At 56.4% G+C, this 15,341-nt stretch overlaps 1 protein-coding gene across 1 annotated transcript in view; it reads right to left on the reverse strand.

Moving 5' to 3' along the window:
- The window catches only part of LOC111732424 (zinc finger RNA-binding protein 2-like), a 12,143-nt gene extending 2,275 nt beyond the window's left edge, over positions 1 to 9,868 (reverse strand). Inside the window, exons 1-10 of the mRNA XM_023524273.1 lie at positions 9,710 to 9,868; positions 8,995 to 9,109; positions 8,252 to 8,449; positions 7,838 to 8,124; positions 5,302 to 5,484; positions 4,174 to 4,402; positions 2,475 to 2,818; positions 1,398 to 1,517; positions 968 to 1,007; positions 752 to 860 (exon numbers count right to left, since the gene is read on the reverse strand). Of these exons, the coding sequence (XP_023380041.1) occupies positions 752 to 860; positions 968 to 1,007; positions 1,398 to 1,517; positions 2,475 to 2,818; positions 4,174 to 4,402; positions 5,302 to 5,484; positions 7,838 to 8,124; positions 8,252 to 8,449; positions 8,995 to 9,109; positions 9,710 to 9,868 (1,784 nt within the window). The remainder of the gene's footprint in view (positions 1 to 751; positions 861 to 967; positions 1,008 to 1,397; positions 1,518 to 2,474; positions 2,819 to 4,173; positions 4,403 to 5,301; positions 5,485 to 7,837; positions 8,125 to 8,251; positions 8,450 to 8,994; positions 9,110 to 9,709) is intronic.
- Between the last annotated feature and the right edge of the window lie 5,473 nt (positions 9,869 to 15,341).

Here is a 15,341-nt window from a genome sequence, read left to right on the forward strand (position 1 = left end):
TAACTCGATAGCATTGCCTTCATTCACTGAACTTCGTTTTCAGCACTTAATTTCATCATTCAGAAAGCGGAGTGCTGTCTAAGGATCATTTGGTAGCAGAAATGACCCAGTGTCCACCAACAGGTGACCGATACGCAAGAACATCGGTCACGGGAACATCACTCGGCCATGGAAAGGAGGGAGGCGCTGACACTCGCCACAACCCGGAACATAAGGCGCTCAGTGAGACGCCGGACACCGGGGCCTCACAGCGTGAGTCCATTTATGTGACATGTCCAGAACAGGTACATCCTCAGGAAGTGGGTTAGTGGTTTTAAAAAGAGGCTGGGGGAGGGAACGGGGAGTGACTGCTAATGGGGAGGAGGCTCCATTTTGGGGTGATGAGAATGTTTTGGAACTATAGGTGATGGTTGCACAGCTCTGAATATAATGAAAGCCGTCGAACTATATATTCCGTGGGGGTGAATTATGTGGTGTGTGAATGACACCTTGGTGAAGCTGCTAAAAAGGGAGGAAATACCCAAAAGCCACAGTTTATCATTGAGGAGAGTTACACGCGTGTGCTGTGCGCAAGCGCACTCACAGCCCGACAGCAGGTGTTTAGACACAAGTGTGCACACGTGCCCCGGTGAATGTAAAAGGGAGGCCTCGGGTGGGCAGCTGAGGGCCCCTCTGGTGGAGCTGAGGGCGCCCGAGGGCCCATGGGAATGCCTTGGCCACACAAAGCCAGCCCCTCTGGGTAGGAAAGGGCCCCTGCTGGCCCTTGGAGCCCTCGGCATTGGAGGCCAGGCTTGCTGAAGGTGGCTTGGACCGGATGGCCCGGATGGCCCGGATGGCCCACTGCCCTCTGCAGCACTGACCTGTCAGCACAGGACCCCAGCCCCTCTTCAGCCCACAGACTCAACCCTGGGGTCCCCACACATTATCCCATGGGGATGCAGTTCAGACTGGGCCTAGCACTCCCCACCTCCGCTAGCACCTGCCAGCTTGGGACCTGGGCAGAGGCCCTAGGAAAGAAAAAGGGCACGTATCAGGTACGAAAGAACCAACACGGGGAGTCGGGAAAACGAGCCCTGTTTGTGTGCGCATCACATCGACCATCCGACGCGCGCTCGAGAGCTCCCTCAGCATTGGCAACAGGCGGCTCGGAGTTTTAAAACCGAACGTTCACCTGCAAGAAAGGACATCAACCGGCAAGGTCAGCTCTGGGTTTTCCGCTCAGGCCAGGCCGTGGAAATGCAGTCTGGACTCGGCCTGAGAGGCCCCTGGGGCCTGGAGCTACTGTCGGAGGTGCGGAGTCGCAGAGGGAACGATGCGATGCGTTTTGAGCCGGGGACAGAGAGGAGGCGCGAGTCCACCCCCGCCCACCGAGGGGGGCCAGACGCAGCAGGGCGCACCTGGTACTGCAGCCGGTGCCGCCGGCCCCTCACGTGCAGGTCCCTGGCGTTGGGGTCGTTGAGGCTGCACTCACACAGCTTGCAGTGGAACCGGGTCACTCTGCCTTCCTCGTTGCACACCTGACACACGAAGCTCAGCTGAGCGCTGGCCGCCAGGCAAAGGGCACCTCCCTCCACCCTCCGAGGGCATGGAGCCTTCCTGGGGAGTGTCCAGTCTGCTGAGTTATTCTGCGGGCGGCTTTCAGAGGAGACAACATGCCCTCCCATGCCGGAGTTCAACCCTGCCGCTGTCGGCCCCCTTCTTCCTCCCCTGAGCTCAGCCACCCCCATCAATGCCCTGCCCCGCGGTGCTCCCGCCTTCGCCCTGGCACAGTCCCTGCCCATCCTGCGCCCTTCTGATTGCTGCGGCTGTTGTGGGTCTCATCTCCTCAACTAGTAAATGACCGGGGGTCCAGCGCAGGCGTGTTCTATCTAGCGTGGTTATTTTGCAAGGAACAAAACAGAAGATGCTGAACTGATTGAACAAAAGCACTAAAATGAAAACAGAAGAAATGCTGATGCCGTACTTCCTTCGAGCCACAGGCAGTCCGGAAGCTCTTGGGGAGGCTGGGAATTATGGACGTGGCCACAAGTTTCAGAATTTGAGTTCTAGAGGCCGTTTAGGACCAGCCCGCGAGGCCACTGCTCAGGCTCTAGGCATCTGAGCGATGGCCGTGTAGGGACATGCTGGCTCTTACTGTCCCCAGAAGCACGCGCCTTGGGGTGCCGCAGTCACCTAGCCTTCCAGGGCACGGCTTCCTCCTTCCACCTTCCTTCCCACAGGAAGAGGGCTGCCTAGTAAGATATGCCTCTGCCTGCCTCCAGCCTTCCTTCTAGGATCTGAAATCCAGTGCCTGGACCTTTCAGGAAACTCTGCATGACTCACTGGTCTGCGCGGGGATGGGTACGTGACTGTCTGCTGGAGAACTGCGTTGAGGGTTCGAAGCCTGACTCCAGCAAGGCCCTTCTCAACCAGAGCCCAGCGGAGAAGGGCACATGCTGCCAGCCCGACGGTGGGATGGTGGCAGGCAGAGTTACCTCTTCCACATAGCCTGGGCCCACTGGCTGAGAGTCACAGCAGCTTCCAGAAGCTTCCGAAGAGCCTCCTTGGATGGGCAAGTCTCCTGGCCCCTCTGATTTCCGGTGTGCTGGTTTCCCCTCTGGGGGTTTGCGGCCCGCTGCCTGCTGCTCGGGGGTTCCTGGAAGAAAGAACTGCATTACTTGTAACCTGCTCCAGCCAGAAACCACAGCCGCTTCCGGTCCGCCGGTGTGAAGGGCAGAACGCAATGCGAACCGGAATCTCCTGCAGCCCCTTCCACCCCCACATGACATCAGCTGGTTGGGTCCACAGTCCCACAAGACCTCTCGCGCCGGCCTGGGTCACAGCTGAGAGAACGAGGCCCACACAGCGCTTGGTGCCGATCTGAACTCGTCCGTAGCGGGGTCCTGGCTGCAGGCCCCTGGCTGAGGGACTCCCACGGCACAGATTCGGCAGTCCTTAGTGAATCAATGATGAGACAGCAGGTGGACCAAGGCTCACTGGCCACCTGGTCCCATGAGACAGGTCCACAGAGCCTCAGGAGGGAGCTGTTTCTATTTTTTACTTTTTAAATAAATTTACTTAAATTAGTTTCAAATATATAGTACATTGGTTAGACAGAGAGCTCATTCTTTATTATCAAAAGTGCTTTAAGATTTTATCTTCAATATCATGTGCTCATTCAAAAAACTGCTGCTGAGGCTAAAAATAAAATAAGCACCTCCTCTTCCCACACAAAGCGTGTGGTGCAGAGCAAAGCCAGTCAGAGACCTGGGTTCGAATCCTGCCCCCACCGTTTATGGGGTGACCCAGGTCAGGTGCCACCTCACCTTGGCTTTTCCATCTGCAAATTAAGACTGACGACAAAATCTACTTCAGAGGCGTGGCGGGCCTGCTGGGCAATGCACGTGGGGCGGCTGCGGACTGAGTGCGGGCATACGATCCCGGCTATGACCCCCTCGGTACATGTCATGCGGCAGCCATTACTTCCCTCAGCTCACAGCCGATGCGCCCCGCACCTAAGGGAAGGCAGGGCTGGAAGGGGCTGCAGGGAGCCCGCCTTAACCTTGTGGTGCCCACGTAACCATAACCGTCAGAGCAGTTTGTGAAGAGCGCTGCTTCCAGCGCATGGGTGGTGGTGGCCCAGGGCACTCACTCCTTGGGCCCAGCGCAGGGCTCCGGAGAGTCACCAGCGCTTGGGTGGGTTCCAAGCTCCATGGGAATAAATGGTGCTGCTACCCCACTGGTTCTGCAAAGGCTTCGGGTCCAGAGGGTGTGAACCAGAGGCAGCAGAGCACATCCCATCTGGCAGGAACATGGGAGAGAAGGCAGGCCCCGCCCCCCGCCCCCTAGTCATAGCTTAGTCCAGTGGTCCCCAACCTTTTGGCACCAGGGACTGGTGCTCCCATGAGAATCTAACGCCTGATGATCTGAGGTGGAGCTGAAGCGGTGATGCCAGCGCTGGGGAGCGGCTGTAAATACAGATGAAGCTTTGCTCGTTCATCTGCCGCTTACCTCCTGTGGTGCAGCCCGGTTCCTAACAGGCCACGGACTGGTACCGGTCCGCAGTCTGGGGGTTGGGGACCCCTGGCTTAGCTTCTCCTGAGAAGATGTGCTGGCTTACACACATGCACACAGGTTAGCTAGGCAATCACTTCTCTATCTCAGGGTACGGGCATGTGAACCCAAAACACATACCCACATGCTTGTTCTTCGAGGGCGCCAGTCTCTTGGTCGGCTCTGGCCTGCTAGGGGTATGCACGCTGCAGCTGGCAGGGGCAGCGGGCTTGGTTGAGGCCACCGGGGGGCTATCCATGGTGAGGGGTGCCTGCTTCTTGGTACAGGTGGTCTGGAATGAGCTGGAGGTCCCTGGTGCCGGTTCTATGGTGGGGATGGGCTTTCCCAATTTGGTGTGCAGCTTGAAGACCTGGAACGAACCCACGTCCCCTTGTCAGGGTCACCTGCAGGCCCCATCGACCTTCCTTGAGAGGCAGGAAGAACACCACAGTGGGTGTGGGAGGGCTGGCAACTTGTGGCAACCGTGTCTGGGGACCCCACCCACACCCCAGCTCCCAGGAACATGCCTTCCGCTCCCTCAAGTATCACTCTGTCTGGAAAGGCCCCCACCAGTCACGCACATGCAGGCCCTAGAATACTCCGACACTCTGTGCGGGCTAACACCGACCCCCTTCCTCCAAACTCCCCTGCCTTCAGCTGGGGGGCCGGGCCATTCCCTGCATCCCCAGCACCAACCCAGTGCCCACCCTGGACAGGGACAAAGCATATGTGGACGGGTGCATGGAAAGGGGCCGCCTGTTACGATGTATGCGTGTACGTGTCCATGGACATACGTCTATGTTCTAAAAACACATGTGTCCATGTCCATGCACACGAAAGCACCTAGTGTTTGGTCACACCCCATCCTCGATAGTCTTGACATTAAAACCTACTATTTTCAATTTATTTATTTAATTTTATCTGGTTTTAAAAAGGAGGACCCCAAATGGAATACATCATTTGACCTCATCGATGTTCAAACTCGTTCACGCAAAAATGTACTCGGACCTAATGCCAAGAGCAGTGTCTCAGGGCCTGGGCACGAGCCCTGTACTGCTTTCTGCTTCTGTCCAGAGCAGGGAGGACTTGCATAACGGGGACAAGGTGTCTGGCTTCCGGGGAAGGAGGACCCCTGGGCCCTGCACGGAAAGCTTCCTCTCATCAGTGGCTCCCCCCTCTGGTGTCACTGGATGCCCCTCTGGGTCCCGGGTGTGAAAGGCTGGGACTGCTCCCAGGGCCACCCTGCCTGGACCTGTGTGGGGCTCCTACCTTCTGGTGCCTGGCCCCCCGGATGTGGGCGGCGTAGGCCTCCGCCCCGGTGCAGGACACGGCACACAGGTCGCAGCGTAGCTTGGCCTGCACCCCGCACGGGCTGCCATTGGGCTGCGTGCCCGCCTGCTGAGCTGCCTCTTTCTTCTTGTGCTTCTGCCCCTCCAGGTGCTCACGGTACGTCTGCTGGCAGAGCGTGAGAGTAGGAGTGCTGGGGGTGTGCCCGCTGGGCACCACACTGTCCCCCGCAGATCAACAGCGAGGGATGTGTGAGCCAAGGGGAGCCTGCCACCCCCAGCCCTCCTCTTGCGGCCTGAGATTCGCGCTCTACTGCATCAGGCCCAGCCTCAGACTCAGACGCTTTGCCCAAAAGATATAAGGTCTTTCTTTCATTTTTCCCCTTAAAAATCGATGAGTTTTAAGCTAGCATCCTTAAAGAATCACACAGGCAGTTTTGGGTGTTGCTGTGAACGAAAATTCTGGCTTTTCAGAATGTGACCTCAGAGACCGAGCCAGGACGCATGCGACGCTTCCCTGTTAGAACGCCACTGAGAAGCCGAGGGACTCCACACGGAGGGGCTGCCAGTGGGTCACAGGCCTACGCATCCTGCACCACTGGGCCCAACACATCTGGCTGCATCTGCAAATGACCAGGCTCTTATGTGGCGTCCCAGACTCCTCTCTTGGACCCTTAAGACGGCAAGCTGCAGCACACACACAAACCAGGCCCGCTAGACAGTGACTCTGACCGCGCCCCGAGTCAACATTCGCAGAACAAACCGTCTCTGGAAAAGACACGCGGCTATTTCTGGGGGCGGATGGGCAGCGGGAGCGGGAGGGGTGCTCGCTGGAATGGAGAAAGCTCGTGAGCGTTTGACCTGAGCACAGTGTGGATACACACGCACGCAACGAAAGCCTATGCGACACAGAAGAGCATGGAATAACACACGGCAAGGTGCCAGCAGTAAAGTACTTCATTCAGGTGGTGAGAGCACAGGTTCTTGCCTGCTTCTTTGCACACGTGGTTGTAGCTAACCACACGGCTTTGACAAACCACAAAAAATCTGATTTCCATCTTCATCCCTAAAAGCATTCCGAGTTCCTCGGGTTACTGACCCGCTCTGAGCCCCGGGCCTTCCCCGGCCAACACAGAGATGATAACAAATAACAACGCAGTTTGATGCATGAAATAACTAGGAAATGCTTCCCAGAGCTCTGAGCTTAGAGCAAGGGCAAATGTTTAAAGTTTTGTCATCTTCCCACCTGGCTCCCGCCATAAACACGCATTAAGTGTGTGATGAGACAATTGCAGGGAGGGGTGTTAGAAAGAGGCCTCCTGCTGCCCCTGCAGCCCCGATGGCTCCCACCGAAGCTCGAGGCCACCCTGCTGGCCCTCACTGGGCTAGCACAGAGACCTATTGTCAGCTGTGTGGCCTTGATTCGGAGAACTTGCTTAGACAGACACCCAGAGAAAATGCAGAAGTGCGCCAGCCAGGCCACAGGGAGGCCATGCTGACACGGAGTCCCTTCCAGACACAGATCTGGAGAGCACACATGGCTGTTTTGACATTCACGGGCTGTGAGACAGCATGGGGGGGAGGGGCGGTCGGGAGGGGGTGGGTAGAAAAGGGCAGCGAGATGGACTCTTTGCTGGAAACGTTCAGGATCTTGGCAGTGATGGCAGATTCACGAGCTTCCCCAAGTGATAAATTCACACAGAATACACACACACACGTGTACACACACATGCATACAAATGAGTACAAGTAAAGCTGGGGACATCTGAATGAGAACAGACTGTGTCAAAGTCCAAATCCTGGGTACAATTCACAAAATGTTAGCATTGGGGGAAGGGTACATGGGACCTCTGCGTTTCTTGTTGTAACTGCATGTGAACCTACAACTATCTCAAAAAAAATTCTAATTTAAAAAGTGCTATTAATATTAGCAAAGCTGGGGATATCAAGAATTGGCGTTCCCGGGCACATCGAGTACATGCCAGACGCCATGCTGAGTGGTGGCGCTGGGGTAAACCCTGTCCCATGGGGAGACTGAGGCTCAGAGAAGCTACGACGCCTGCTTGGGCGACGATGTGAGGCGGGGCTGGGCCGTGAGCCTGGGAGACTGGCTCCCAAGCCCACGTCCCATCCCCTTAGACGACACGCACATGCGCACCCACGCGCATCCGAGGCCCTGACACAGCGAGCCAGTCTGCCTGGGCCCTCGCTGCTGAGGAGGGGCGCTGACTACCTCTCCCGCCCCAAAGCAAGGGAAGCCCCCTCGCCCCGGGGTTTGAGACCACACATCAGCCGACAGCCAGCACTGTGCTGCTCTCGTTTCTTTCACCCAGTCACCAGCAGGGCCATCTTAAGGCGACCTGACACACCACTTGACGTCGCAAGTTTAATACAGGCCTCTTTGTGGCGGGCAATGACTCTGACTGCTGGTTGGCCACAGGGGACAGGGGAGGGCTCTCCCAGCCCATGGCGGGGAGGAAGGCCCTGGGGCTTGCCCAGCTTGGGCACAGGGTGCTGACCTGGGGACCAGCGCAGCTGATCTTGCAGATGTCGCAGTAGTGAAGTGGGGGCTGCCTGGGCCCGCCTTTGGGTTTCGGAAGCTTGCTAGGAACCAGTGGCTTCCTGGCGGAGCTGCTGGCAGGACTGGCACTGGGGCTGCTCCCTGAGCCACCCCACAGGGACGAGTCCAGGGTCTTTGGGGGTGGAGGAGGCGGGGGCGGAGGCTGCATCTGTGGGGGGAGCAGTGGAGGGTAGTACAGACTGGCTGCTGAGTACAAGGTCACGTCACAGCTCGGGTAGTTTGGTCCTAAGAAGCGGAGAGAACGAGAGAGGGGGATAGGCTATGGGCTGGTTTCCAGGATGACGTTCATTTTGGCTGCAGAGAGAGTAACCGGCTCCGCCCCCATGCACGCTCAGGGAAACCGTAGACTTACCTGTGTACGGGGTGGAGGCAGAGCTGTAGGAGGGCAGGGTGGACACGGAGGCCACGGGCTGGACGCTGGTCGCTAACGGGTAGGTGTAACTGGAGGATGGGGCACTGGCTGGCTGTGCCATCCCAGTAGTGGGAGCCTGTTGTGGGGACTGCGCTTGGCTGTACCCACCGCTGGGCTGGCAGTAAGCTCCTTTGGTCTCTGGAAAGCAAGTAGAGACCCTCTGAACAGCCACACTTCACCACCTGGCAGATGCCAGGGAACAGAGTGAGAGGCATGTTCCCTGTGACCACCGCAACCAGCTTCTCCAGCCACAGGGGCCCAACACAGGCCTCCACTTGTGAATGAGCCCCAGGCACAACTGGCCACGGACCCCCAGGATGTCTAAGCCTGGGCTGGAGGCCAGGACGCCGGGCCTCTGGGACAGAGCTCTGATCCCGGCAGGGATTGGTGTGACTCCTTTCTAGGCTCTTCCTCTTCTGTGGCACGCGTGTAAAGGGGTGCATGTGTATGTGAAGTGTTCCCTATCTCTTTCACGTCTGGGAGCCAAGCCCTCAGAACTTATCCTCTCTACCCTGGGAAAGCTTCCTTGGAAAACACTCAGCTCCATTTAGTTCTGTCTCGCTGTCTCTCTCACGCACAAGCCCATCCGGATCTCCTATGAATCTGGAATGTTTAAATGGGACTTGAATGCAGTGACTCCCGTGCCCTCGCTCCTCCCACCCTCTAACCCTATAGAGACCCACCTGGCTGGCAGAGTGTGGCCGTGGCAGGGAACTGAGGCTGGCCCGCAGCAGGCAGGTGATACTGCTTGTTCTCATAGCTCCTGGCGGCTGGCGATGACCTGTGGCCGTAACTGTCCTGAGAGGGGGTTTCCGTGGGAGAGACACAGAGAGCAGGGAAAGGAGTGAGGCGTGCAGCGGGGGCCTTGCAGGGTCTGGTTCTACGCTAAGGGCAGCAAGGAAGACGGCGGGATTCGGGTTCGCAGGGGGATTTGGGCTGTGGGGTGGATCAGGGAGTACACGGGGGCAAGGACGAAAGCACAGAGGCCAGCAGGTGGCTCTGGGAGGGTGGCAGGGAGAAGTCCGAGGCCTTGTGGAAGCAACGGTGAGAGGAGGGAGGAAGGGGGCGGAGCCAACTGGAGGGGCTTAGCCAACCGGGTGGTCTGTGGTGCCACTGACAACCCAACTGGGAAAGCCGGGGGTGGGGAGACCACGTGCAGTGCGGGGTGCGTTGGTGATTCCAAGTGGAAGTGCAGTGGCCTGATCTGTGGCCCAGAGCTCCAAGGTGGGGAAAGTGGCATCATCCACACCAGAAGCGCCAACAAGGACAAGTCACCTCCACAGGCGGGGACGACAGCATGAGGAGGGTGGGCACAGGCCGCCCACCACACTCTTCCATTCGACACTCTCAATCTTTCAAGGAAGGACAGGTGCTGGTCAAGGAAAGGCCAGCTGATACCTGGTAGGAGTGAGCAGGGGCGGGCACGGGGGCAAGTCCGCTGCCATAATCGAAGTCCTGGACGGAGTGGGGCTGGTATCCGCCGTACCCTGCTGGGCCATCGGACCTGGGTGGCTGGGTGGCCGTGGGGGGAAGTGGCGGGGTCTCAGTGGGGCCCATTCCGGGCACCAACTGCGCATCGAAGCCGGCTCCAGCAGCAGGGAGGGGGAAAGCCATGGGAGGCTGGACAGCCCGGCTGCATTAGCTGGGGCTCGACAAAGAGCTCGAGCTGAGCACATCACTCGCAGCGGACACTGCCGTCAGCTGCCTCTGATGCCCGCATTCATTCAGTGCTTCCTGCAGCTGCTAACGCTTGCTGAGACTTTACGAGCACAGGCACCGTTCTAAGCACTTTTCGTGAATGAATGCAATCTCCCAACGACCCCGTGAGGCAGGGACCATCCTTGTTTGTTTTACAGAAAAGTAAACTGAGGCACGGTGAGTGGCAAAGTCAGGCCTGAACCCATGTTGAAGACTTCTCAGCTCATCCACATGGGCGGCAGTCCTTTTCTCGACGGCGAGATTCCACAAGGAAAGTTGGACTTGAAGGGTAGTTTTAAACCGAAGAACAAACGAGTGGACCCGCCCGATCATTAGAATAGGGAAGATCGGTTACCACCCAACTAAAAACTCGTTACTAACGAGAACCAGCTTTTATGGACGGCTTGTTCTGTGGGAAGCACAGCTCTGAGGCCTTTGTCTACATCACCTCATTCACGCCTCAGCACCTGTAGAGAAGGTGCCAGCACAGTCCATCCATATGCCTGCCTGTCCTCCCTGTCTAGGCGAGGGGACTCTCTGAGGATCAGTGACACGTGTCAAATGCTTGGGATCTTTCTGACCCCAGCGCCACACACTTTGCTGCATATCGGCCACTGGTAGAGTCCTCAAATATAAAAGCCCAGACGTCAGGAAGAATCATCAAAGATTTTAGAACAATACCAATAAAGGTCATATAGGAAAGTTCTGGAACATATCCCCCTCAGATAAGCGGGGGCCTACTGTATTGATTTATAAAATTAAGACATTTACACATGTGGCATGCAGGTTTCCATTTATACTTTTGCCCTGAGCCTCCCAAACTTAAAGTCTGATTATTTACTTGTTCAAATGCATTACAATTCATTCGCCTAGTTTCCTAATGGTAGACATTTACATATAAGTATCTATTGCTGAGTTAAAAATCATCCTCGATGATGTGGCTGCAAACGATAATAACCATTTATCATCTTCACAGTTTCTGTGGGTCAGGGTTCTGGGAGTCGCTTGGCTGGGTTCGGGCTCAGGGTCTTTATGAGGCTGCAGTCAAGTCGCCGCTGGGCTGCACCATCCAAAGGTTCAACTGGGATGGTGTGATCTGCTTCCAGGACCTTCCCTCCCCTGGCTGGCAACTTGGTGCTGGCTGCTGGCGGGAGGCCTCAGTCTCTCCTTTAGTGGGCTTTTCTCAGCGCTGCTTGAGTGTTCTTACAACATGGTGACTGGCTTCCCTCAGGGTGAGAGGTGTGTGTATGTGTGTGTGAGAGAGAGAACCAGCTGGAAGCTGTCCTTGTTATGACCTAGCCTCAGACATCACATGGCATAACTTCTGCCATGTTTCGTTAGTTAGAAGTGAATCACTCAACCCATACTCGAGGGGAAAGGATTAGGCCCCACCTTTTGAAGGGAGGAGTATCATGAATTTGTGGTCTTATTTTTAAACCACCGCATGTTATTTCCAATTTTCTGCTGTTCAAGCAATGCTGCAAAGTATTTTCTGTGTAAGTTCTACATGTGCCTTCTTGTGCCAGCTTCCCCTCGTGGCTTCGTGTCCCATGCCACGCACTCCAAACTGGGCACAGCTGAGCGGAATGGGGCCAGGCTGGCTGGCTTAGACTCATCAAGATCTACCTTGGAGCTGAGTCACACAGGAGAGGCATGGACCCCACGCAAACTGGCAAGGAAAACGGAAGGGATAGACTTTGGGAGGACGATGGAAGGCCCAACAGGGGGTCTGATCTGCCTAAGCTGCGAGGGCAGAGACACTCGGTCCAAGTGTGCGTGCACGGCTGGAGCTCTCTGCTCTGAGACCTGCCGCCGCCGCTGCGTCAGGAGCTGCCAGCACGGCAGCGACGCTGAGCGGCCCTGTAGGGGCTCCCCTCCGCCCTGGCTTCCTTCCATCCTGACGGCCTCCACCTCCTGGTCCTGGAGCCCCAGCCCACGAAGCGGTGCCAATTGAGAGCACAGAGGCAAGGACCTTGGGATGGAAGGGAGTCTCGTCCTTCAGCCGCTGAGGGCCCTGAGGAGGTACAGACAACCTCGGGGTTGTCTCCACCTGCTCCAGTGGTGACCTAACTTAGGTCACAAGCTTTGTCTCCACCTGGTGGGGGCCCCATGTAAGGCACCCAGTGTGGGCAGATGGCTATTGCCCTTTTCCATGCCAGGAGGAACATACATATAGCCCAGTGTTTAGGACAGGGGCTTCTCGACCCAGGCACTGCTGACATTGGGCTGGACCACTCTCTGGGCTGGGGCCGTCCTGGGCACTGTGACCTCCAACCACTCAATGCCAGGAGCACTCCCAGTCGTGACGACCACAGATGGGAACCGCTGGCCTAGGACAAGCTCAGTCCCAGAGCAGCAGCTGGGCAGCGCCAGAGGCTGATCCAGACCCTGATCTGAAAGGATCACCAGGACACTGTGGGGTGCCTCTGACAGAACGTTGGTGAGTGTAAATTTAAAAGGACACGATTTGTTGCACATGACCCTGAATGGTGTTCTGTGCCCTGAAACTTGAAGACCACGTACACTAGACTGAAGGGAGGTACGAAAGGAGATTCTACGTGCAGAGGGCTGGGGATCCAAGTGCTTACGTGTGAGGGAACCCAGAGGCTACGGTGGCAGAGTGCGGGTGCTCTGAGTGCCTGCAGGGCGATTCCCACCAGAGTCACTAAACATCACAGCTAGGGGCAGACTGGTTGGCTGTAAGGCGTACAGGGTCAAGGTCAACATCAGCTTTCAGGTCAGTGTGGGACTGCGAGGCACCCGTGACCTCACCAGGGATCAACCCCCACTCTCATCTGTGGGAGTGGAGAGCCTCTCCTGTGCAATAGCGGAGATGCGGGGAGAGGGGCAGGGGAAACTGAGTCATGCCATCTGGAGGAAGGATGGGTGTGCCGACAGCCCAGCAGGTAGCAGGAGGACGCCCAACCCTGACGCTGGAAGGCTGACTAGAATTTCAGAGGGTCGGGGCTCGGACTGGACTGAGACAAAGGCCTGGCACAGGCATCGGGCTGTGGGAAGGCACGAAACTGACAGGGAAACTCCTGTGTGCTGAGGAACAGAGGATGTGTGGGGTGACAGGAGGCTGGACGGTAGGCTCGGGCTCTCAGATGCTAGGCAGAACCTGAGTTTCATCTAGTAAGCAACGGGGAGTCACAGAGGTGTCTCTTGCCAAGATCTGACCTGTTTTAGGATTCTGAGGTGGTGCTATAAGCTGAATTGTGCTCCCCCACCACCCCCCATTCATGGTAAAGCTGTAATCTCCAATATGACCATTCTTGGAGATGGGGCCATTAGAGGTTCTCACAGTTAAATGAGGTTATAGGATGGGTGTTCTCATAAGCGACACCAAGGACGTGAGCACAGGGGGAGACCATGTGAGGGCACAGGGAGAAGGCACCCCTTTACAAGCCACGGAGAGAGGCCTCAAGAGAACCAACCCTGCCAGAACCTTGATCTTGGACTTCAGCTTCCAGAACTAGGAGAAATAAATTTATTGTTTAAGCCAACCAGTCTCTGATATTCTTTAATGGCAGCCCGAGCTGACCACTACAGGTGACGATGGCTGTAGAGGTGAGAAGCAGGGACAAGGACTGCTAGAAAACATGAGACGTGCAGGGGCCTCAACCAGAGTGGTGGGAAATGGGATGAGGGCGCATGAGACATCACGTCACCCGTGAAGTTTGCCTAAAGTTGGCTCCCAGCAGTCTGGGGCTTTACAAATACCTAAACCAGGGCTTTGCAGAGCAGTCAAGTGCAGTGACTATTTGATGACAATGATCAAAGTGGTCATCATGACCCAAAAAAGGAACACTTGGCCCACATTATTCTGAGTAATCGCTCATGACCTCACAAAGCCACCCGCACACAGTTGTCTGAGGTCTGGGAGAATAAATAAAGTGGTCATTTCACTCTTATTTAGCTAAACAAGCTCTCCAAGGAAGTGAGCGTGGAGTAGCCCTCAGGTCGTGGGAGTGCCTGTCCTGTGGGTCTCACGCCCATTCTCAGGAGAGCGTAGCACGGAGGGGCCCAGGAGGGGATAGGGGGAGAAACGAGGGAGAAACAGGGCTCTGCAAAGTATGGCCACACACGTTTTCTCTCACTGTGTCCTCATGTGGCGGAAGGGGCGAGGGAGCTCTGCGAGTCTCTTTTATAGAGGCACTAATCCCATTCACGAGGGCTCCACCCTCTTGATCTATTGCCCCCCAAGGGTCCACCTCCTAATACCATCGAATTGAGATTAGGTCTCTACATATGAATTTTGGGGGACATTAACCTTTGGGCTATGGCAGCGTCACTTCTGCTGCATTCTATCTGCTAAGGCAAGGCACAAGGAAGCCCAGATTCAAGAGCCAGAGATCGAAGCCATTCTTAGACGGGAAGAGCCGCAAGGTCTCAGCGGGGGGGGTGTGGACCTCAAGCGTGAAGGACAGAGACATTTTGGGAACCAACTTACCACACCCCAGTTTTAGGAACTGAGCTCACAGGAGACGCTTCGCACAGGCATGGCCCTTACGGTTGTCAAAACCTAGGGACTTGAGAGCAGGGGTTCTCACCAGGGGTAGTTCTGCCCCCCAGGGGACACTGGGTGGTGTCTTGAGGACCTCTGTGGTTGTCACAACAGGAAACGCTCCTGGCTGAGTGGGTGGGGCCCCCACAGAGTGACCCGGCCCCGATGTCAGCAGTGCTGCTGAGAGACTCAGACCTACAGGGATGGGGTAGGGTCCCTGCGGTTGGGCATCTGGAGTCAGAGTTCAGCATCTGGGGGCAAAAGCAGCCAAGTGGGCAGCTGAGGCTGTTGCTCCCATCCAGGCTCCCTGCCCCTCTGAAGGGAGAGCACCCCACACCCTTTTGTAGGCTACCCCAAGTCAGAGGTCACTGGTCACATCGCCTTCTCTCAATTTTTAATAGCCCTTTTCTGAGTCCTTTTAAGAACTGGATGAAAGCTGTGACCCCCGTCTTCTCTGGTTCCACAGACAGTTCTGCTGGTAATCACCTGGGGCTTCCCAGGCCCCAGGTTCGGCATCCCTGCTGGAACGGGGGCATCGAAAAGCAATCGTTGGGATTCAATGGTGAATTTTATGTGGCCTGGCCTGGCGTCGTGAGGCATAGCCTCTTCTCTTGGGAAACGTAAATTCTTCTTTCAATGGCACTGACTTGCCCATGCCATCACTTAGGCACCTCCACAGATTAAAATCCCGCAGGTACAGATGAGACATTCCCTTAGAGCGAGAAGATGGAGAAAAGTTGAGGGTGTTAGGGTCATGCAGGAGGACTGAGTTCGCGGTCACAGGGGTCTGAAGCTTAGGAACTGAGAACTGCGGCCCAGTGGGCC

The sequence above is a fragment of the Pteropus vampyrus genome, unplaced genomic scaffold, assembly GCF_000151845.1.
Source record: "Pteropus vampyrus isolate Shadow unplaced genomic scaffold, Pvam_2.0 Scaffold459, whole genome shotgun sequence".
NCBI lineage: Eukaryota > Metazoa > Chordata > Mammalia > Chiroptera > Pteropodidae > Pteropus > Pteropus vampyrus.